This window comes from Myotis nattereri (assembly GCF_964212035.1).
Source record: "Myotis nattereri genome assembly, chromosome: 8".
In the NCBI taxonomy this organism is placed as follows: domain Eukaryota; kingdom Metazoa; phylum Chordata; class Mammalia; order Chiroptera; family Vespertilionidae; genus Myotis; species Myotis nattereri.
In genome coordinates, this window is record NC_138083.1 from 65,582,919 (window position 1) to 65,607,512 (window position 24,594).

General features: G+C 47.8%; 1 protein-coding gene across 1 annotated transcript in view; it reads left to right on the forward strand.

The window, feature by feature from the left end:
• Positions 1-24,594, forward strand: part of CHCHD6 (coiled-coil-helix-coiled-coil-helix domain containing 6) — a 224,515-nt gene that overhangs the window by 20,797 nt on the left and 179,124 nt on the right. Inside the window, exon 4 of the mRNA XM_081097138.1 lies at positions 2,095-2,239. Coding sequence (XP_080953264.1) covers positions 2,095-2,239 — 145 coding nt within the window. The remainder of the gene's footprint in view (positions 1-2,094; positions 2,240-24,594) is intronic.

Here is a 24,594-nt window from a genome sequence, read left to right on the forward strand (position 1 = left end):
TCGGATCTAGGAAGGCAGGGAGAGTTAAGGCAGAGGCATAGAAATTGCTCTTCCCCTCTCTCGTCAATCCATGTCTATGGTCTTTAAGATAACTTGTTATGTAAAATTATTTATTTATCTAAGATGCACCTACACTGAATTTATCTTAAAAATAAAAAAGTCGATATTAAGAAAAAAATTGTAAATGGAAGATTATAAGAGAGGGTTTTGCGTGCCAGCAAAAGTTACTGGTGTGCCATGTTTGGCACGCGTGCCAGGGGTTGCCCACCCCTGCTCTAGGGTTTGTCTCACATACTTTATCTTATTTAGATTGTACGACAACCCTATGGTATAGGTGGTACTGGTCCTAGTTTAAAGGTGAAGAAACACCAAATGAGGCATGTGGACATTGATTGTTAATGTTTTCAAAAAATTCACTTGAAAAAGCCAGGACTAAATAGTTGAGTGTCTGTGCCTTCTGTGCTTGTGTGCATGTGCAGGCATATTTTTAGAGGTATGAAGGAGAAGGTGGACCCTTACAATTCTAGCTGTAATTGGTGAGATGGACTTGGCTCTAGGATGCTGGTGACACTTCCCATCAGCATAGGCCAAACCCTGGAGAGCTGGCCATACCTCTGAACTGGAACCTGCTTCTCCTCCTGCGGCTTGTAGAATAGTGGTTAAGGCACAGAGGCCCTCCTGGAGTGCAGGTTTGCATTCTGATTTTACCACTTACTTGAAATGTGACCCTGGAAAATCATTGCATCTCTCTAGGCCTCTGAGAAGGACATAATTTCAGTACCCCTTTCATGGAGTATTGTCATGATTAAATATGTTAATGTATAAAAAGTACACACAGTGCCTGGCACACAGAGTTCTCAATGAATGCTAGCTGTAGTTGTTATTGATCACCTTCTTTAACACCCTTGAGGACAGATAAAGGACCAAGTGAATTTGTTTAAGGGGTGAAGTGTCAATCACAGTTGTTTTTTTCCCTTCAGTAAGTCAGCCTTGCAGGTCTGTTCCATAGTCATGGGTTAAGATTGACAGCCTAAGAATTTTACCTCACTAATCCTAAGAGGCCTCTCCAAGAATAACTAACTTGAACCCCTTTTTGGGTACTTTTAAACAGTGAAAAAAAATGATCAAGTGATACATGCTAATGAAAGACTTAGAAAATATTTAAAATGAACAAATTGATCCATAGGTTCACCATTTCAAGACAACCACTGTTGGTATTTTGGAATGTTTCTTTCAAATGTGTTCTTTTCCTTAGTTTAGGCTTATTTTTTCAGTCATATATAATTTTATATTTTGCTGTTTTCACTTAGCATTATAATTTTTTTCCATTTGTTACACCTGCTTTTTCAACATTTTTATTGCTAAAAGTAGTTTATTGATACTCAATATTTAGATTCAACCTATAGACAAATCAAATAATGTATTTTATAATGATGATATAATATACCATTATGTGATTATAGCAGATGTCCAACAATCAAGGTCAAGTTAAAAGACATTTCAGTTGTTTGCATGTTTTACATTATAATAAATAATACAGCATCTTAGTACTAGTAACTTTTTTCTCTCTTTAGGATTATTTTACTGGGCAAAAAACCCATAAACAGTTCAAAGGTTAGGGACAGATTCAGAATGAAGAGTTTCATGTTCAAAACAGAGGGCTGCTGCTATCTAAAAACCTTCAAGCACTCAAGTGGAGGCAGGGAAGGTGGGTTTTCCACCCTTCCAATCCACTTTGAAAGAGTGGCTAGCGAGGGATTGAAATCTTGCCCCAAGAATTTATCATTTGGGGTATGACTGCCTGATTCCTCACTTGGTAGTCAGCTCTCCTTCTGTTCTTAATCCATATTGTTCTGGCTGAGAGAGTCACTGTATCCCCTTGCCTCGGGCACTGTCACTGATGCCTGACTTCTGAGGGGTCAGAGGGTATGAGCTTTCACAGTACTCTCTCTGGCTAGTGTTAGATTTAAGTTCCATTGGCCCACAGATCCCAGTTCCCTGGTCAGCTGAAGTGAGTGCACAAATTTTTTCTTGGCTACCTTCTGCCAAGTCATTATATCTGCACCTGCTTCTTTCATGTCTCTCCTGGCACAGGTATAAACAGAAGCAGGCTATAGTCCAGGATGAGCTGTTTCAGGCGGCAATGAGGGAAAAAGAGGCAGCCACGAAGTACCGGAATGCATCCCTGCACCGCGGGGAGGACAGCCTTGACCAGGAGAAGCAGAAGTCAGCCCTGCTGGTGAGTGCTGATCTTCCTGAGCTGGCCTTTTATGCTCTCACAATGCAGGGAAGCAGAGGTCAGGCCTATGACCTGATTTGTCTGAAGCCCGGGGCCCAGGCTATCCTCTGAGTCACCTTGTGGAAAGGGTGTATTTTTAGGAACCAGGAACCTGAGTTCTTATAACCCTTGCTCTGGTGCTGATACGCGTTGCTACCTCTGGTCTGTGTTTTCAGTCTCTGGGGACCTCAGGTCTATAGTTTAAGGACTGGATCATTTCATGGCTTGGTTCTGATCTGAAACTTAACAGGTGTAAGTGCTGCAGTGGTATGTGTGAAGGGAGAAGACTGGGTCTTGGGCCATGCAGTAAATGAGATGTTAAGTTTGTTGAGGTAGGCAGCCTGGGTGTGAATCCTAGCTCCTTACTTGTTAGCATGAACACATCCTCCAGTGTCCATGAGCCTTGTTTGAGGATCAGGCTGTTTGCACACAGTATCAGTGGAGGTGATAAGTAACTGTGCAGGGCTTAGTGCTCCCTGGCAGATCATGAATGTGTGCTGTTGTTATTAATACACTTAACTGATGGGAGTCTATTCTGCTGTGAGTGCACAGATGGTCAAAGTGTACAGTAATCACTTAAGAAATGTTGGCTGAACTAGACCCTCTCTGAGAAATACAAACAAGGTAGGGTCCTGTCCCTTGGGAAATGTTCAGTCTAGTGGGGAAGGCAGACTTATACAAAAACTTTGAAAAAGGCCAAATCGGTTACATTAAGTGTGTAATGAAGGTGAAGATAATATGCTTGGGAATGCAGAGGCAGTGGTGTCAACTGCAGGTGGAAGAGATGGCATTGATCTCAGCCTTGAGCAATGTGGATCCCCCAGGCTGAGGGAGCAGCTGGGCTGAGATAGGTGGATATCTCTGGAGAAGGAGTGAGTGAGGTATGAAGACAGTTTAGAGAAGGCCTTGGACATTATGAGTAGTTAACCCACGATATAGCTCACAGTGACTCTGAAACTGCGGAAGATTCCCAGAAGTTCGTAAGGATAGGGATGATGTGATTTGACTTGTGTTTTTAGAATCCCGTGGCATCCTGGTGAAGAATCAATTATGTAATGTAGAGAAACTGGGGTGAGAACACAGTTTTAGAGGCTCTTGCAGTTAGTGTCTGAGGGGCATGCAGGTTGTCACCCCTTTGCAGGCAGTTTGAAAACCAAGTCAAAAGGACCCTGGTCCTGGAGATGAAGGGTTAATCAATTGGTTGGCCACCTAGCACAGTCATCTAGCATGAAAAATTGCAGCTTCCAGGTGTGCTATCTGTTCTCACCTGGAATGTGTTAATTATAGTGAACGGGAATTCACAGCTTCCCTTCTCTACCTGCAAAGAAGAGAGCTGGGCCCTTCTTCCTGCAAGAGAACCTGTACAAGTGGGAAGCAACGTAAATGACCTCCAGTACAGGTGGGTAGTTTTTAAATGGAGGGAAACTTTACAGGATAGGAGATAACATCCTTAATTGAGTCCCACCCCAAAATCTCTGGACGGCTAATGCCCTTCTGAACCAGAGTTCCTAGGGAATAGTGAAGCAAGTGACTTCCTTTGTTTTGAAGATGTTTAGTAACTACTTTTCTTCATGCATTTAGTGGCCCTGTTTTCTTTTGGAAACTTACCTGTTTCTTGATGTTGTGTCATCTTGCAGGGATTGCAATTCTAATGTCTGACTTCCTCTATGGAAGCTAGATCTCTTCTCTCCCCCTGTCATGGGTACTGGGAGGATCAGAGCACAGGGCCCAAGGCCAGCAGTCAGATCCTCTCTTCAGGGACTTTCAGTTTTGAGTGAATGAGGAGGCCAAGGTGGGGGGCCACAGTGGGGTTATTTGTTGAATGGCTGACTAGGACTGTCATCCTGAGGCTGTCATCCTGTGAGGTGGCATATCCTCCTTGTGAGGAGGCCAGGTTGAACCCCGAGGCAAAACAGGCATGGCCTCTGGCATGAGCTGGCTGCCCACTTGTTCTCGGTGGCTACTCTGACTAGTGTCCACAAGCCCTGCACCCTTGAATCTGTAGCCTTGCCTGAGGATTTCCTGTCTGGTCCTCCTACCTTCTTGAGGATTAGATCATCTGCTGGTAACCTGCCATCAGCTCTCCTTAGCTTCAGTTAGCTGCAGTTAGTTTCTGTTGCTCAGTGTTATAGCAGATGCGGAGCCCAGTTTTAAAGGCTGACAATCACGTTCAATACTCGGTATGAACAGAGGAGAAGGGAAGTTAGTCCCAGGCCCTGTTCTACAAATCAATAGGGGCACGAGGTACTCACCTGAGCAAAGCTGTAACCATCACTTCCATTTAGGTTGGTGTGGTTAGCATGTACTTTTAGTGGAGATCATTTCAAAACTGTACTTTGAAGGATTTAAGTAAGAGGAGAAAGATGGAGAGAAGAACCTGACCAGCAGCATAGAGAATTTTCTTTCTTCATCTGTGTCTTCCAGATGCAAGGATTGAAGGAGCCCACTAGGCAGAGCACATAAGGGTGCTGGGATCACAGCACATCCTCCTTGCGAGGAGGCCAGGTTGAACCCCGAGGCAAAGCAGGCATGGCCCCTGGCATGAGCTGGCTGCCCACTTGTTCTCGGTGGCTACTCTGACTAGTGTTTGCAAGCCCTGCATTCTTGAACCTGTAGCCTTGCCTGAAGGATTTCCTTTTGAGTTGGCTGAGTGCAGTTTGACATTTAATGTGTACTTCTGCCCTGTCTTTTTGCCTCTGACTTTTACAATATTGATTTTTAAATCCCTTTCTACATAAGGAATGATTCAGCTCATTATTGGGAAAAGTTCATAAAACTAATGACAAGGAAAGGCAATCATTTGTATAACCCACTCCTGGTAACAAAAATGTTATCATTTCCCATCTAGTGCATCAGTGATGAACTGTTTTTGAGTATGTTTATGCCTGATTCTTGCCACTTGCTGACTGATAAAGCCCAGTTATAATTGGGGCAATGGCCCTGGGTATCAATTGAGCCTATGTGAGGTGTGCTTCTCTCTGAATTGGGTGGGGGAGGAAGTTGGTATCCAATCAATGTTTTGGAGTCCAGAACATTCCAGAGAGAAATAAGAAAGAACAAAGTGATTTCTTGGGCTGATTTTTCTGATGGGAAGAGCTTTAAAAATCCAGTGGATGGAACAATACAGGCTTGGCAGTGGTTTTACTTTAGGGAAGAATGAAATTTCTAACCTTGCCTGTTAGAGTCTTGATACATATGATTAGGTATACATGATTGCATTATATGTGATAGGGAATAAAAACTTTAATTTCCTTTCTTTTTTGGTGAGCAACTTATATAAAATTTTCTCTGTATCCCTGTTATATGTTAGGTATTGGGTTAATTTCTTGGTAAATGGAATTAAGTAAGATATAGCCTGATTTCCTAAAATCTAGCTGAACAGAAGTCTTACAACTAAGGATATAAAGAAGAAGCCATATTGAGACTGGTAGGAGGAGAGGAGACTTGGAGTTGGCTGGTCCCTTACCCTCATGTGATGGTTAAAATTGGGAGGGGAAAAAAATCACTTCTGGGTATTTATGCAAAGAAACTCAAACACTAAGTTGAAAAGACAGCTATACATATAAAAGCCTAAGCAACCAGCTGACCGGCCAGCAGCTATGACATGCACTGACCACCAGGGGGCAGACGCTCAACACAGGAGCTGCGGTGACTTGGGAGCTGCAGTTCTTGGGTGACACACCTGGAACCAGAGAGGAGGGAGCCCGATTCCAGGGTGCATCACCTGAGAACTGCCCTCTCGCAATCCGGGATCCCTCAGGGGATGTCAGAGAGCCAGTTTCAGCCCAATCCCCACAGGCCAGGTCAAGGGACCCCACCGGTGCACGAATCCTTGCTCCAGGCCTCTAGTATATTTATATGTTCATTACAGTATTATTTACAATAGCCAAGATATAGAAGCAACCTAAGTGTCATTACAGTATTATTTACAATTGCCAAGATATAGAAGCAACCAATAGATGGATGGGTAACAAAGAAGTGATATGTATATGCAAGGGAATATGACTCAGCCAAAAAAAAGAATGAAATCTTGCCATCTGCAACAACATGGATGGACCTAGAGGCTATTGTGTTGAGTGAAGTCAGACAGAGGAAGACAAATGCCATATGATTTTATTTATATGTGGTACCTAATAAAACAAAATAAATGAATAAGCAGAACAGAAACAGACTAATAGATACAGAGAATATTTTGACAGTTGCTAAATGGGAGGAAGGTTGGGGGGATGGATGAAAATGGTGAAGGGATTAAGTAGTACAAATTGGTAGTTACAGAATAGTCATGGGGATATAAAGTGCAGCACAGGGAATATAGTTTACCATAATCTATCTATCTATCTATCTATCTATCTATCTATCATCTATCATCTATCTATCTATTAGAGACCTGGTGCACGAAATTCATGCACGGGGGAGGGGGATGGCCCTCAGCCCAGCCTGCACCCTCTCCAATCTGGGACCCCCCAAGGGATGTCTGACTGCCAAGAGGGCAGTTGGACATCCCTCTCACAATCCGGGACTGCTGACTCCCAATCGCTCGCCTGCCTGCTTGATTGCCCCTCACTGCTTCTGCCTGCCAGCCTGATCACCCCCTAACCACTCCCCTACCAGCCTGATCGATGCCTAACTGCTCCCCTGCCAGCTTGGTTGCCCCCAACTGCCCTCCCCTGCTGGCCTGGTCACTCCTAACTGCCCTCCCTTGCTGGCTTGGTTGCCCCTAACTGCCATCCCCTGCAGGGCTGGTCCCCCCACAACTGCCCTCCCTCCCCTGCAGGCCTGGTCACTCCCAACTGCCATCTTCTGCAGGTCTGGTTTCCCCCAACTGCCCTCCCCTACCGGCCAGATTGCCCCCAACTTCCCTCTCCTGCTGGCCCAATTGCCCCCAACTGCCCTTTTCTGCTGGCCCGATTGCCCACAACTGCCCTCCCCTGTTGACCATCTTGTGGTGGCCATCTTGTGCCCAAATGGGGGCAGCAATTTTACACGAGGGCATGATGGTCAATTTGCATATTACCTCTTTATTATATAGGATAAAAGGCTAATATGCAAAATGTCCCCTTGGGAGTTCGACTGGGAGACTGGGAGTTCGCTTGCTTGCTATGATGTGTGCTGACTACCATGGCGAGGTGTAGAACAAAGAAAGGCCCCAGCTGGCAGCCAGAAGGCCCCGATTGGCCCTGATTGCCTGCCAGGCCTAGGGACCCTACCTGTGCATGAATTTTGTGCACTGGGCCTCTAGTCTTATAATAACTGTGTATGGTATCAGATGGGTACTATATTTATTGACATGATGATCACTTAGTAAGTTATATAATGTCTAATCACTATGTTGTACACCTGAAACTAATATGATATTGCATGTCAACTGTAATTGAAAAATAAAAAATTATTACAGAAAAATAAGCTACAGTCCCTCTCTTTGAGAAGATCTATTCATTAGGAGATTTACATGTTCTCAGAAGTGACCATAGAGTGTTGCAATATCCAGAGGGGGAAGGAGGCAGCAACACTAATCTCTTCCTGGTGGGGTGGGAAAGTCTTGTAAGAAGAGGTGACCTGTGAGCAGATCTTAAAGACTGAAGAGAAGTTTGCCAAGTGAAGAAGAGTAAGAAAGGGTGTTGCAGATGAAGGATACTGCAGGAGCAAAGGCCAGTGGCTGGGAGAAGACCAGGCATTTGGCTGGAGGCTAGGAGAGTGGTGGGTATGGCAGATAGGTCAGTTTAGGGCTGGGCCCGGAGTGAAATTCTGCAAGTGTGACAGGGATCTCTAGGAGAAGGTTTTCTTCATCCTCAAAAGAGACTCAAGAACAGAGAGCCTCTCTTCTACTGAATGCTGAACACAGGGCAGTAACTGAGTGCTTCTCTACCTGAATGTGCCCATCAGGACTTGCACAGGAAAAGTGGCTGTCCTGTTTTGCTTTCCAGTTTGCAGGGAGTTTTATCTATTGCATTCTTTTCATTGTTCAGACATCTGAGAAGCTGCTACCTTAACTCTATGAAGTCTATAACCAGAATTTTAAGAAAATACCAGATTCAAGAGTTTTTGAATTGCAGTTTTTTGAAATCATGAGTGAGATGAAAGATTTATTTTGGTTTTACTACAGCTATAGCCTTTTATTCTTAATTCTCCCCTCCTACATCTTTGTAAGTCTTGTTCCTCAGATTATAGGCTCCTCGAAGATAGAATCTGTGCCCTCTCTCTAGGTGAGATCACTTTGATCTTCTTTGTAATGCTCAGCAAATTGTAAATGCACAGCAGATGGTTATGGAATGGCAGATCTCAAGTGACTGAGAATGTGAGGAGGTATTTTTGATTCAGAGACTTTGCATAGAGTCCTTTGTCAGCTCCTTGAGGCCTCATTGCAGTACCCTGTTGCAAATACTAGTAGGTGGAAGCAAGTACTCATTTTAGCCTTTCCTAGAATGGATAGCAACTCATAGATCTGACCTTTTCATACAATCAAACAAAGCACAACAAAGAAACACCTTTCAGTATGATATCTTGGAGTCAGGAGAGCAGTTTATATGACTACTCATCAGAAATTTAACTTGTGTGGAACAGGCAGAGAGTAGGACTTTGGTGACTCAGGTCTGGGGACTTTGGTGGCTTTGTCCATAAGCTTCCTCCAGTTTGAGCCACAGACAGATCTTGAATCCCTATGGAGATCTACTTGTCAGCTGGTAGAGGGCTGGTAAAAGGCATAATCTAGAAAAAAAGAGAGCATGATATCAATAGCCCTTTCTTTGTTTCCTTAAGTCTTGCTGAGTTGTTGTTTTTTTCTAGATTAGGTCAGGATTGACACACTTTCTCTGTAAAGAGAGCCAGGTAGTAAATATTTCAGGTTTATGAGACACATATGGTCTCTGTCATGTGTTCTTTGTTGTTTCTATAGTACTAAAGAAATGTAAAGACCATTCTTAGCTCAGAGGCCATACTGAAAGAGGCTGTAGATTGGAGCCTGCTGGTGGGTTGTAGTTTGCTGACCCCTAGACTGGGCAGTGCAGTTCTGGAGATTTTAATTTTTTAGGTTTCTGACGAAATAGATGCTTCAAGGAGCTGGGGGGTGGGGGTGGGGCAGCGGCACTGATAGTTTTCTCAGTTCCTCTGTGGTTTCCATTACTGTGAGAAGCTTCATGGCATGGTGGTACCTGTCAGTTTCAGTCTTCTGATCTGTAAAATGAGGATTTTTTTTCCCCTCTGGAGACAGCCTGGTGGGCTCTTTGCGAAGAGTCATGAATTTCTACTTTAACTGATTATTTTTGCATTAAGCATTTTTTTTCACTTGTAGCAAGAATTACTATCAAACTCCACTCATTGGGCCAGAGACCCTTGTGGTGTTTGCCAAGTCTTGCCTCTCATGTAGCACACTACCTACACTTGGAAGTCAATGGGCCACCAGGGGCTGCAACTCCAAGCTCTAACAATGTGCAGCATTAAGCATTTTTTTATGGTTTCCATTTTTCTGCTGAAATTCCCTATTGTTTACATATGTTATCCATTTTTTCCATATTTATTATAGTTATTCTAAAATCTCTACCTGGTAATTCCAACATCTGGGTCATCTCTGGGTTTGGTTCAATAGACTGTTTTCTCTCTTGATAATGGGTCCTATTTTCCTGTAGCCTTATGTGCCTTGTAATTTTTGATTTGCACTGGACATCATGTGCAGAACAGTAGAGACTGCAGTAAATAGTGTTTATGCCCAGAAATGCCACTCTTCTTCTTTTGACAGGCTATTAGTGTGGGTAGATGAGTAAAGCTAGTCTGTAGTTGAGCAAGGTGAGGGCTTTGTAGTTGCTTTGGCTTCAGACACTTTTAGGGTAGAACCAAAACCTTCTGTTTAGCAGGCTGTGAATCTGATCACTGCAGGGTTAAGCTGTGCTCTCCTGCTTTCCAAGCAGACTTTTTGGAGACATTGCTTATCTGTCTCAGGGTGCTTCCTTGTACCTGCTGCCGCTATAGACAGTACCTGCATGGTGCTTGGTGTAGGTCCTGGACTACCATGGGGCTTCTCTCCATCTCCTGTCTGACTCTCAGGTGTCAGCAGGCCCTGTACATCTGCTACACGGGGGTGTGCATGGAGGGTGCTCATTCAGTTCTGCCTCACATCGAAGTCTTTTAAATAATACTAGTGGCTTGGTGCACAAAATTCGTGCACAGGGGTGTCCCTCAGCCTCGCCTGCACCCTCTCCAATCTGGGACCCCTTGTGCGTCCCAAAGGGATTGGGCCTAAACTGGCAGTTGGACATCCCTCTCGCAATCCGGGACCGCTGGCTCCTAACCACTCACCTGCCTGCCTGCCTGATCGCCCCTAACCATTCTGCCTGCCAGCCTGCTCACCCCCAACTACCCCCCCAACCCCGCCAGCCTTCTTTCCCCCACCTGCCACCCCCCCCACCAGCCTGCTCACCCCCAACTGCCCCCACCTGCTGGCCTGCTCGCCCCCAAGTGCCCCCCCTCACACCCCGCTGGCCTGTTTGTACCCAACTGCCCCCCCACTGCCAGCCAGCTTGCCCCCAACTGCCCTCCCCCATGCTGGTCTGCTCACCCCCAACTGCCCCCTCCCCCTGCCGGCATGGTTGCCCCCAACTGTCACCCCCCCCCCCCCCCGCCAGCCTGATCACCCCTAAGTGCTTCTGCCTCAGCCCCACCACCATGGCTTTGTCCGGAAGGATGTCTGGAAGGTCTCCCAGTCTAATTAGCATATTACTCTTTTATTAGTATAGATAAAGAAGATTCTTATAACCAGTACCAGATTTATTTCACTCTTCCCTTTAATTGACATCACTTTGAAGCACTCTTCACTACCCAAGGAAAATGAAAAGGCACAGTAATATGACTTATCTCACTCCCTTTCTGAATGTTTAGGCTCATATGACTACTAATGTATAGGGTCAGTCCTTCCACATGGCGGGTAGAGTTTCTCAGAGCCAGGTATTAAAGGGACATACCACACAGCTGACCATCTCTATGCCCCTGCAGCCACATTTGCTCAAAGAGCAATGCAGTGGTGTGTACATTTCATTATTTTAGAGGAGTGGATAATTAGTTGGAAGGAGCATAGTGAGGCCTCCTGGGTTCCTCTTTATTAAGGTCAGAGTTAAAATAGTCTGGTTTTGGAGAAAAGAAAAGTACAGATAAGCTTGCATGAAAACTGGTTCAACCGTATTTTTAGCCGATTACACACCAGAAAAAGAACTTCGATTTTATTTCTCAAATAGTTTCGACAAATTGGTGAGGAGGGAGGGCATAAAAACCAGATATGGCATCCAGGCACAGACTAAGTCTGGCACTAAGCCTAGGGATGGCTCTTAGTTTGTGAGGGCAGGATTGTGGTGCCTGCCTTGTGGGTGGTTGTGAGGATTGACCAGGAAAGCAGGTAACCCAGGTGCTCGAGGAAGTGGACATACTGTTCTGGGATAGTGAGACGGACAGCGCACAGTGTCAAACGCCTGCTACTGGGATCCTTTAGCTCTGCTACATTGTTTCCTTCCCCGTGGAATGGGGGTAGACAGGGCTCCACATTGTTGGCAATGTTATAATTTATTCTTCTTCACCTCCACTTGTGGACCCAGGGCACAGAGTTGATGTGAACTGATTCTTAGAACACAGCAGCCATGTAGGCTTCCGACCAGTTGTCTGAAAAGAGAGGCAGAGCCTCACAGAAACACATTCCTTATGAGCGTTGTTCCTGAAAAGCCTAGGGCTTCCCAGATGTGTGTTATAGGTGTAGAATGAGGCTGTGGTGGCTTTGCTGCTGCCAGCTGTCTTACCTACTTCACTTTGCTCTTTGTCCATCTCTGCCTAGCATTTCAACCGGCTATGCATCAGAATCACCTGGAAATTTGGTAGAAGTACATACAATTGGATCTCGCTCTGGAAACAACTGGATTAGATTCTTCACCCTGACCCTGGAATCTGTGTTTTTAACAGCTCCTCTGTGCTGCTGGTACAACAGGCCCAGAGCTGGCTCCTGGGCTGACAGTGGGAGCTATGGACACCAGAGGGAGGGACTCGTGGCCCGTTTTGCTGCCTGGATCACTAAGGGATATGGAGTGTTCCCACTGATGCTGTGGCTCCCCGGGCAGGGACTCTGCTATTTGAAACATTCACCAGGTAACTAATGGCCCTGTTCCTGACACAGCTTGCTGACCACCTGGATGCCTTTGTCAGACTTCTCACCCTCAAAGGAGAGCAGGAGCTCTTTTCTTTGCTGAGGATAGCTAGGGAAGAGAATCAACTGTCTGCTGGTACCATGCTCTGAGAGAGGCCTGGTTAAGCTAGACTCAGCATTTTAGAGGACTGGGCATAAGAAAATATTGCTAGAGGCCCGGGGGTTATTGCCATGGGAATTGGGGGAGGCCAGGTTGGTACCCATCAGACCCCCAGCCTAACCTGGCTTGTGTGAGAGCCCAGACTCTCTGTTCCTTGCAGCAGCAGCCCCTGTAAGGGGCATGTGGCAGAAACAGAAAGAGCCTTCACAAGGCATGTGGGACCTCTGAGCCAGCCAGAGCACAAGAGGGCTGCTGTGGCCTAGTTGCTTCTCTGGTCACGGGGATGTGGCCCCAGGTGGGCCCAACAGAACTGAGGGTTGTACTCCTGCGTTGTTCCTGAAAAGCCTGTTAAGTTCTTGTTTTTTTTCCATACCTGGTGATGATATCCTTGGGGTGAAAAAGTGCTGCCTGTCAGCTGTTTTATGCACCATTAGGAAGGTGGTCATGAGGAGGAGAAGGACTAGGGTGAGGGGATGAGTAGAGGGATGGGTTTGAGAGGGGCCCAGAGTTCGTCTGGACAGGGTCACCTGGATGGTTCCAGTGGAGCCAAAAGAAGGTGAATAGTGGCCCTAACTGGTTTGGCTCAGTGGATAGAGCGTTGGCCTGCGGACTCAGGGGTCCTAGGTTTGATTCCGGCCAAGGGCATGTACCGTGGTTGTGGGCACATCCCCAGTAGGGGGTGTGCAGGAGGCAGCTGGTCGATGTTTCTCTCTCATTGATGTTTCTAACTCTCTGTCCCTCTCCCTTCCTCTCTGTAAGAAATCAATAAAATATATTAAAAAAAAAAGAAGGTGAATAGTGGTCTCCAGCTGTTTGAATCCTAGTAGAAAATGGAAAACTTGTAGACTCCTCTTTAATCATTTGTTTGCCATAAGCGTCTATAGATGCAAGCAGCGGACCTTTTTAAATTTAAATTCAAAATATCATGGCAGTTAACTGGTTAAAGAAAGCTATTGCTCTGTGGTCTTCTCAGATTAAAATGCAGGAATTTCAGAATCTGACTGTTCCAGAATGGACCTGAGGTGGGAAGGGAGATCACAACACTTTGGTCATAGTGCTAGATGTGCTTAAGTACTCTTAAAGAAAAAAGAAATATATACACACACACACTAGTGTGTGTATATATGTGTGTGTGTGTAAAATTGATTTTGGAGAGGAAAAGAGAGGGAGAGAGAGGTAGAAACATCAATGATGAGAGAGAGAATCATTGATTGGGGGGATTGAGCCTGCAACTTGGGCATATGCCCTGACTGGGAACTGAACCGTGACCTCCTGGTTCACATGTTGACACTAAACCACTGCACAACACTGGCTGGGCGTTCCTGAGTACTCTTTTAGTTAAGCCGGAATTCCAAGGAGGTTCACAGCCTGGGCTGATTAGGATCTGTGCAGCCTCCTTCCCTTTGCCACCTCACAGATCTGCAGATGCCTTTCGGTTTCCCCTCTGATGCTAGCTCAGGTGACCTCTGCTGTGTGCTGACAGAAGCTAGAAATCCTCATTAGCTGCTAACTTTGTTAGGCAAATGGATGATTGCGGTTCCATTCCTGGCGTCATTGCTTCTAATTAGCAGATCGCATTTCTACCAAAATGTCTGTTAGCACCAGGCATGAGCTAAAGAGACAGCTAGGGCTGGGAACTGGAGAGAACTGTGAAAGAAGCTTTTTCTCTTAAGCCTCTAGGGACTCAGCTGCTGACCCCAGCCAGGCTCCTTGACCTCATGTGCCTGACAGGTTCCAAGGGATCTGAGCTGCAGACTGCCTTGCAGACACCCACCAGCAGAAGGGGTGACCTGAGCCAGCTGCCAGAGGCATCCAAGCAGCAGGTGGCACTGACTGACCTACTGAGAGTTTGGGGCTTTTGTGTTTTGAGTAGCTCTTGTGCAGCTGTGTATAAGCCCAACATTGCAGGGAAACCCAACTCAGAACTGGGGCCATCCTCATAGCTGGAGTCAGAAGGTGTGTGCTGGCTGTCCTGGCCTCGGAGAAGATGCAGGCCTTCCGAGGCAGTGCCCGCTTTGTGCCTGCTCTGCACCCATTCCATTCCTCCTCTTTGGGATAGTATTGCTCACCACCCTGCCACTCTCTTCATGCCCGTGGATCAAGTGGGGCTGATCCTCCAGCCCAAATGACCTTGGCAACAGTCTGTTCTCCTTTTCTGTCCTGCTTGAGTGAAATTAGGCTGGTGCCTGCCTTCTCCCATGTGCCTCTAGGATGTTAGCAGGACTGGGTAGAGGGGAGGGTCATGGTTTATTTTAAGTCTATTTGTGTGGTCTGTTCACATAGTCTTTGGGGAACTATCATTCTGCCTTTTAATTTTTTTTTTTTTGGTGAAAAAATGTTTTAGATTTGTCAGTTAAGCAGAATGTGTTTGCCCTCTTGGGTAGATGCCATTGTTGGCTATCAGCACAGTAAAGAATTGAAAAGGGATTATTTGTCTGGCAAACACTCATAAGTGGGACAGGAGAAAAATTTCAAATTTTTTCCTTTTGCTTGTGTGTCCACTCAAGATCTGAGCTAGGTCCCCATCTCCCCTGTCTGGGTGCCAAGATGATTCCTCTCAGAGCAAAATGTGTGCCAATCAGAAGCAGTTTGGGCTGTAATGGCAGCCCAGGTGGGTGTGGCTGAAACAGTGGGGGTTGTTCATCATCGGAAAACAGAAGTCTGGGACAGATAGCCCCAGTCTGGGAGCTCAGCCCATCAGGAGGGGTCCATTGTCGTCCTCCTTTCCTTGTGACCAGACATCCTTAATGCGGCTCTTCTCAGGGCTGCAGGATGGCTCCTGTGCCTCCAGGCAGCATGGCAGTTTTCTAGTCTGGAAGAAGGAAGGGCCAAAAGCCTTTTCCTAGTCAATTTTTGTTGCTTTCTGTGGGAGGGACACCTTTCCCAGGGACTCTCATTATCAGAACTGTGTCACAGGGTCACCTCTGGCTGAGAGAGGATAGTGAGTAATTTCAGCTGGGCACTTGACCGCCCCTGCCCCGAAACAATTAGGTTATGTTCTTAATGAAGACGGGGCTGGAGGCTGGTCAGGTGGTGAGCTGCACCTTCTGTAGCATGGCAGCGTGGAAGGAGATTCACCAATTCCATCTCTGTGACACTGGCCGTGTTACTTACCTTCTGGGGCCTCAGTGTCCTCACGTGTCAAATGGCAAGCATCTAGACATGATGTAAGCAGAAATTCCAGCGTGCTGTACGGCACGTGGAAGACTGCCAGTTCGTTATTTTCTTTGCATTGTGCCAACCCACCTCAAATGCAGGGGAAGTGAAGCTGAACAGGTGACTAATCCATGTCCAAAATACAGAAGAGGGGCTGTTGTTTTTGTTTTTGTTTTTACCACGGCAGAGAAGGGACAAGATGCGGAGGGCAGGAATGAGTCCGGCTTCCTTCACCTGAGCTGGTGTCATTCTCAGCAGCAGGTGCGGCACATCCCCCTCTGCCTTGTGCTTCTTAATCCTGAAGCAGATCACCCAGCTCCTACTGGGCATGATCTCCTGCTCCCAAGGCTCAGGTCAGCTGGGAGAAGGGGTGCTGCTGTCCTGGTGCCTGCACGGTCCTGGTTTGTTTTTTCCTCGAAGCCCAGATTGGAGTGTTTTTGTGAGGCTCAGGGGAGAGCCCACTTGCACACATTCTAGTGGAGCCAGGGCACCCCAACTCTTGGCAGCACTTCCTCGCACCTTGCCTTGCTGAGTCCAGCAGGATTTCTCTGCAGGATTCTGATGCTTTGCTCTTTGCTGGGACCGGGTGGGGGTGCGGGAGCAGCCAAGGAGGAGAGCCCAGCAGAGCAGCTCTGTGTACAAGGCCTTTGTGTGATTCAAACCTGAGCAGCAGAGCTCTGATGCCACTGGGAGGAGCCACTGGGACGGAGTCTCCAGGGAGCGAGGGAGAGGTTCTCTGGAGCTCTGTGGCTCCCCCCTACCCACCTCCACCTCCACTTCCACCCCCACATTAGCCCCAGCTGCAGGGCAGTGAGTCACCCACTCTCCTGTTACTATGCTGACTGCCCTCTCTCGTACCCTTTCCCAACACACAGCCCTACCTGGACTTTCCCCCAGCCCCAGCCCTCTGCCCTGCGTGCCTCCCACCCCTTCTCCTCTGCACCTCCACCCTTGCTGGCCACCGCAGTAGGTGTGCCAGTGAGCGCAGGGCAGGCTCTGCAGAAGAGCCTCTGTTCTCGGGGTCCCCGAGTGTCAGACAATGTGGAGCATGGGGCCCATTCTCTAGTTGACTAGTCGGACATGATGTCGGCACCTTATCTTCATGCTGACACACACTGGACATTAATAGAAATACATAGCCAGGGAACACGTGTGGAATTTCAAGCAGCCGTGCCGCCTGGCGCTTTTGATAGCCTATTGTGTGCTTAACCTCTTCTGGAGAGGTTTTTGAGGAGAAATGAGTAAGACTGTTAACTCTAGGAAGCTGGGTATGTGGCAGGTTTCCTTTCTTCCTGTTTTAAATTTCTTTCCCCTTCTTGAGTCTCTGCAATGCTTCCTTAATCTTGGCTCCTGAGCAGTGGGTTTTGCCGCCTCAGGATTTCTTATTTAAACCGTTGCTGTGTGAGCAGGGCTCTGCTGGCTCTGACAGGAGGACCTGGGGCCAAGGGGGAGTCTGTGGGGTCTCAAGGTGGCCCCGGGGGCCTAGGAGAGTCTTCATCTCAGTCCTGGTTGCCTCTCCCTGAGTGTCTCAGCCCAAGGGGAAGCCCCTTTTGACTGCGTAGGGCGTCTGGGACCACTGGCTTCTCTTCTGAGACTTTTGACGCTTTGGGGCCGTTTCCTTTCTTCCCCTTTATCTCATCTCCTTATTTCTTCAAGAGCTGCCTCAGTTTTTCTGATGGGAGTCTAAGACCCAGTAGAGCAATGACTTAGGATATTTGGGCCTTAATATGGTCGAGGATGGTTCTGTAGGTGTTGTAGAGAGGCTTGTGTTGGCCACTGATATCTTCGTGCAGCTGCAGTTTCCCAGCCGTAAACGAGAAGTAAAAATGCACACAGACCACAGGTTTAGTATGGCTTTTAAATCATACAGTAAAACAGCTAGGAAAATGTCTGCACTGTAGTAGGTCCTCAACGAAAATCATAAACATTTTCTTTGTGAAGCCTAAAGCTGATTATATTTCTATCTTCCCTCTAGTATGGCTGCTGCTCTGTTTCTGTTCAGAAGCCTCTTTTTAAAACTCTTCTCCTCCCTCCCCCTGAACCCTTATCTTCACTCTCTTTGTATCCCCTGGCCTCTGGCCCCTGCCTGCCCTGCAGGAACTGTACTGACAGCTAGTTATAGCCGGCACCCTCTTCCCTTTCCTCCATCCCTTCCTTCTCGTGTCCTTCCTCCACTCCTACTTTGTCAGATTTCAGCCATGGGTAAACCCTACCGTTTGCTTTCTCTGCACCTGGGCCTAGGCTCCTGAGGGGCACAGGAGGAAGTTACACACTAGGCTGAAGGGTCATGGGTTCTGACTTCCCTGCTTCTGGCTCATCCCTCCTGTCATTCCTCTTCAGCCAGCTTCTGTGGCATTCATTACTCACTGCATCCATCTACACCATCTCTACACAGTCTTGTTCAGCTCCAACTCGGCTTGCCTCCACCCTCTCTTCTCCATCTTCTCTAGAGGTGCCTTATCTGCTGCCGGTGTGGCTCTAGCCCTTCCTGGGCTCTTGGAGCTTGCCCTCTTTACATCCCCTCCTACACTCAGTTCCTCCCTGTCTGAAACCAGTGCACATTTTCCAGCAGCTTCTCTAGTTGCAAATTGGGTCTTTCCTTTATTGTAGTGTTTTGACACCATAATGGTGATATCATAATTTCACTTCTCAAACTTATTACTATTTGGCCTTCGCTTCCATTAATACTTTGTTTCCAGAAACCACCACCTTCTTGTTTCCAATTTTCCTTCTTCACGTTTCCTCCATGGGGTATTTGACCCTAAGGGGCTACCATGTCTTTAAACTTCCACTTTTGTCAACCTCTGCACCTCCCTTTCTGCATGCTTTAGCCATTTAACACATGTTTACCAAGGGGCACAATCACCGGTACACAGAAATGACATGTCCTGGCCCAGTTGGAAAGACAGACATTAAGCAAATAAATATTCATTGAATTATAAACTGAGATAAGTAGAATGCTATTAAAGAACAAAGTATTGAGAGAGAGAGAGAGAGAGAGAGAGAGAGAGAGAGAGAGAGACAGTAGGGACTTAATTTAGATGAAGGTTAGTAAAGGCTTCTCTGAAGAACAGATGTGAGCTAAGACCTAGAGGAAGAGTGGAATTAAAGAACTGGGAGGACGACCCTGCAGTCAGAAGGAAGAGCATGGCCACAGGAAGGAGGGAGCTCAGTGAGTTAGAGGAACTTTTAGGCATGGGGGAGGTTTGGTTCAGATTAAGGAAGGAGCCTGTGAAAGGTTTTCACAAAGGTTTTCTGGACAGGGTAGCTTAGAGTGGACGAGAGCAGAGACGGGAGGTCAACAGGAAGCCACGCAGGAGTCCTGGTGAGGTGTCACAGTGACCCAGACAAAGAACAGTGACCAAGTGGGTGGGGAGGATTGCACAGAGGAAGAATGGACAAGTGTGGGTATGTGGGATGAGGAGGAAGGAAGTGTTGTGCATGATTTGGGGACTTCTGGCTGGAGCCGGATGCTCTTTGCTGACAATGGGATTCCTAGGGGAATGAACCATCTCTGCTCTTCTGGCCTCTACCTACTCAAATGGATGTGCAGTCCACACATGGTCCTATCAGTTAGGGCAGAGACTGAGCTGGTATAACCAAGAGGCCCCCCGATATAGCTATTCCTCTTTCATGTAACAGTCTAGAGGTGGGTGGGTAGTTCAGGGCAGGTAGGGCCTTGCCAGCTTCAGCACCTATGGGTTCAAGGTGGTTGCTTCAGTTCTCTTGTTTTCCAGCCTGTGTGAAAGGGAAGAGGCCAAGTGGGCTCACACCTACTCAGTCATTTAAGGGCAAGACCTCGACACCACTTCTGGTCATAGCTTATTGCCAGAAGACAGTCAGTCACATGACCACACCTAACTATAGGTTGCTTAAGAAATGTAGTCTAGTTGGGTGCCCTGGCGAAACACTATTACATGGAGAAAGGGAAGAATGTGTGTTAGGGATAGTTGGAAACTTGCCACTATTGTCTGCCTCCTTGTTCTTGCTCAGAGACTCCCCCAACATCTACCTTTGGTCGGAGCTCCGTTCAGGGCTTTGCATTTCTAGGTGCTGCTTGGACACGTCTCTCCCGATGCCTTTATGGACCTCCAACTAAGAATGTCCAGAACAGAGCTTGTCTTCTTCCTAAACATGTGCTTCAGTCATTTATAAACTATTTTTGCTATTGTGATAACTGCTCAGTTCTATACATTTAGCAGTAAAGGGCCCTAGAGAAGATACTATGCTGTTGGCTCTACCCATTCATGAAGGTAGTTCTGAGTAGCAAAGGGGCATGTTCCTGTAGAGTTGAGTTGTTCTTGACTTTTCCTTCCTAGTGGTCAACAGGCCTTCCAGGCAGCTGACCTTGAGGCCTTTCACTGACATCTCAGATAGGTGTCTCTGTTGTTTTGAAGATGACCTATCAGGATGCTGAATGTGGCAAGGCACATGGCTCTTCCCTGCCCATCTGTCCACAGTTGGGCCCTGGCCAGACCTCACAGAGGGACGTTGTTTTCCAGCAAATCTGATGGAATGAGAGAGAAGTTCTCCAGGATTGGAGACTGATGCCCTCCTGGAAGTTGTATCAGGGGGAAGAGTTGGACTGGTGGTCCAAGCTGGCCTGGCCACTGGCTCACGGGAAGGTCTGGCCCTGTTGAACATTGCCGCCTCTGGAGTGTGAGGTCCTGGGTCAGTTTCCCCAGCTTCCTACCAAGCCCCCTCCTGAATGAGCAGACCCACCCTGCTAATTCCCTTTGCAACTTCCTGCGTTTCAGTTAAAGGCAACCCATTAGCACTGCCCCATCTGTCACCATAAACAAAACGTTCTTCTAACAGGTGGGCAGGCAATTCTCCCAGGCTGATGAAGAATCTGTGCAATTCCTCCAGGGACTGGGGGCGCTGTCAGGGGCTTAGCGTTGGCCTTCTCCCTGGGAAAAGGCATCTGACAGAGGGCAGGCGGTTGGTGCTTGTGCTGACCCCAGTACGACCCCCTTGACCTCCCGAGGCTCTGGAAGCGTGGGAGAGAGACTGTGGAGGAGGGCATTCTTACTTATCTTGCCTGCAGGTTTTCCCTAGAGTCACCACCAGGACTGGAGAAAGGGAATGTGTGTTTTATCTTTGGTGCAGCCTGACCGGTCTCTGGGGCCTGGTGTTTTCCTCTTGGTCTCTGATAGCACTTTGAACATAGTTGGTTTTTCTCCCTAAGAGGAATTTGCCTGCGTTGCCTAACTTGATTCTTGTCTCTGCTCCCCTAGAGTAAAAGAGTTCTGCTCCTTTGCGGAACCCTCTGTTCAGAACAGACCTGGGTTTTTATAATTTTAAGGTAGAGAGTTTTTTGTTATGTCCAGGAGCTGGAATTTGAGGCATTGGCATAGCCTGGCCTCAAGGGCTGGCATCAAATCTTGCTCGAGCTGTGCTCCTTCGGTAAGTCCCTTCACATCTCAGTTGTCCCTTCTGTTAAACGGGGATGGCCGTTTGCCTGTTTCCTAGATTGCCATGAGGACTTCTTGTGATAATGTGTGTAGTGCTTGACACATAGTAGGCCTCAGTAAATATCCTCATGGTTGTTCACAGTTGAAGGGGCTACACAGGCTTTCCCCCACCAAGGCTCCTTACTCTGCCCGACTCGCTCATTTGATCCCCGTGTAAAGGATTTTCTGTTCTAAGGACTGTACATCAGGTTTTGGACCAGAATGTTAGGGTTAAAGGTCAGAGCTCCGATCCTATGTTTTGGGGCCAGGGGCTTCGCATGCTGCTTTGTACTTGCCCATTGCATTATTTGTGCTCGCTAGGGGAAGACTCTGGGGCAGGTGCTGCTTGTCCAGGTTTAGGAATGGTGGGAAGGAATCAGCTGACTCCTTCCCGCTTTTCTTCCTGTGACTGGTCCCCGGGACCTGTGTGGTAATGATTTTGGTTATTGCCCAGCCAGAAAACAGTGCTTTCTGAACGAAGTCTGAGGCCCTGTTGTCCTGGAGCATCTTCCTGTACTGCGTTTTGGACCCTCTAGGTGGCAGTCCTGGGCCAGCCTTTGGCTGGGAGGATGTGAGTCCCGGGAGCTGGCCTCCAGCAAGCAGGGACGGCAGGCCCCTCCCCCTGTTGTGCTCCATTTGAGGGCTTGGATCTAGCTGAGAATGCTGGAAAGGCCCATTATTCTGGGCTGGATCTCCCACTGCCCCCTTCACCTTTTGTTGGGAGACCTAGGGTTTTGTCTTTGTCTGTCTCTTGAGGCTCCCCTTTGTTGTGGCTGCCCTGGAAACTGGTGCAGATTACTGGATGAGGCTGCCCAGTGGGGAGGCATCCTGCCCTCCAGCCCCTTCTGTGGGCTGTGTGGGGGTGTGTGTAGGGGGGGTGAAGATGGGGGGAGGGGCCCCCCTCCTCTCCTGAGGTATTCTCCTCATCCAGAAAGGTGCTGATGGCTTGGCTTGGGTGCTGAGAATGTAGAGGAGAAACAGTTGGGAGTAGATGAGGAATGAGAAATGTTGGGGTTTTAGGATGGGCTGGGCTGGGCGGACTGGGCATTCACTCTTCAACTGCAGGTTGCTTTCTTCCCAGAGCTGGTAAGTCACGTTGCTTCTCTTTGACAAATAACTGAGGTTAAGGCCAAATTAAGAGCCCAGTCTGTGGTCTTCTTCACATGGGAGGAAAGATACGAAGATTCCTGCTGGAACTGGTGCCTCCCCCATCCCGTATCCCCCATGTGCCTTTTCTTTGGCTCTCTTTTGCAAAACAAGCAGATTCTGACTTTGCTGTGGGTGGATGGACTGCCACAGTTTTGGCAGCCAAAGAGATTTTTCAAGGCCCAGAGAAGGGACATGGAGAAATCAACTAACAGTGGTGACTTGAACTTCCCCTGGCGAATAGCTGTTGAGTTTAAGGAGCCTGAAGTAAGCAATCAAACACGGACTTTCTTGCTTATTTCTGCTGAGAAGCCAAGGTCCTGCCTGTTGGAGCCTTGCTGGAGGTGGAGGAGAGGAGGGTTGTGCAGGGGCGCATGGCCTGGTGCAAATCATCCTAGAGATATTCCGGTGAGCATGCTGCAGCCTGCCCGAATGCCTGCCTTAGCTCCATGCCTGCCCTAGCTCCGCTGGCCGGGGTAGCCTGAGTAATGACTGGACAGGGAAACAGCTTCTAAGAGGGCTTGCTGAGTTTTGTCACCCTTATCAGGCCCTTGGCATTCTCTCAGATAGACACCAGCACACTCCTACCTCTCTTTTCTGTCTTCATCTTCTCCCAACCACCCCTGCCCGTCCCACCTTCTTTCTGGCCTGCAGGCACACGGCCCAGAGCCTTCGTGAGCTGCCTTTCCGCAGCAGTGGGCTAAGAGAGTGCCTACAGGCTTTGTTCTTTCTGCTCTGTGGCTGTGACACTCTAGCAGGAGTCTTTTGGTGCCATCCAAGAAGCTCACTAGGGGCCACTTTCCTGAAGGGAGGACAGGGATTGCCTGCCTGGAGCCTTTGCTGGGAAAATACTGCTTTGAAGGTGGTGTACAAATTCTATGTGTAGTGGGGGATCCTATTAGAATGATCCACATACTTCTTTAAAGAGTTCACAGCAACACAGAAATCCCTATGGCCTTTGTCTTTAATCTATTCCCTTAGTCCATAAAATAGTCTCAGCAGATAGAGTTCCAGTTCTTCCAACCATAGTCTGAACTGTCATAAGAGGGAGGTAGTGAATGGAAGAAACATCCAAACAAACAAATTTGTGTGGCCTGGGCATTAGTTTCTCCATCTGTAAAATGGGACAGTAACATCTACTTTACAGGGTTGTTGCGAGGACAGAGTATAAATATACTCAAAGTGCCTTGCTCAGTGCTTTGCATGCTGTAGGTCCTCAGTAACCATTCATTCCCTCTTGGAGGTGATGCTGGCACCTGGCTTCTGGTCAGCACATCCTTTCCACCAGCTCCTAAGCCAGGTATGCAGCCCATGGGGAGTGTTCAAACTGCCCTGTGCACATCTGTGCCAGGGCACCTAGGGGCACTCGTCTTGGGGGAGCTCTTTCTAAGGTGCTGGCTGTTGGCAGAGGAAGGAGCTGGGGCAAGGGGCTCAGCCTGTAGGAACATTCTTCCTGATGTTTCCAAAGCAGGCTGCTTCGAGCAGCTCAACTGCCAATGTGAAAATCCTGCGTGCTCATCCTAATTGGTTTTCAGGGGAGATTGATTTTTGCTTGTAACTCCTGCTAGGAACCCTGATGTCTGTCCTCCTTAGGGATCTCCAGATGAATTTTGTTTGTAGCCACTACAGAGTCCATCCTTTACCTTTTTTAGAAGGACTTGCTTAGGAGCCCTGAAGGTGAAGGTAGGTACCTCCAGTCTTTTGGCTTTGGAGGCTGTCCCTTAGAAGCATCCCCAGGTTAAGAGACAGATAAAGAGATGGCCACAAGGAGGAAATGAGGCTGCTGTCAGTCTTCCTGGGTCTGGCATCTTCCCAGTGGAGGTAATGAGTGGTCATATTCTCAAATCCTGGGGAAAGGGAAACTGCAGAGAGGGTCAGAGCTCCTCAGGTATATGAGGAATGATAGGCTGCAGAAAACCAGTGTTCTGGTTCCAGAGCAAGCAGAAGAAGGCGCGCCAGACATAAATGGTACCCAGAGAGAATGTGAGGAGGGGGAAGGGTTAACAGGAATTAGAGATGAGTAAAACGCTTCTCTCTGAGCAGGATCTGTCCTGGCTGGCATACAGCAGAACTGTCTTCAGTAGGGAAGGAGATGTATAATTATAAATGCTCAGAGCTGGGAACAGGTTCTGAGTTTGCCTCGCTCAGCTCTGTCCCTGTACAGGGGAACTGAAGGCTAGATGAACTTAGGTGACCTGTCCAAGGACCTGAACTAGTGCCCATGTCTGAAAGGCCCTGGGCATCTCTCTTAAGCTCTGGGTTGGTAATATTGGCTGGAGAGTCATCT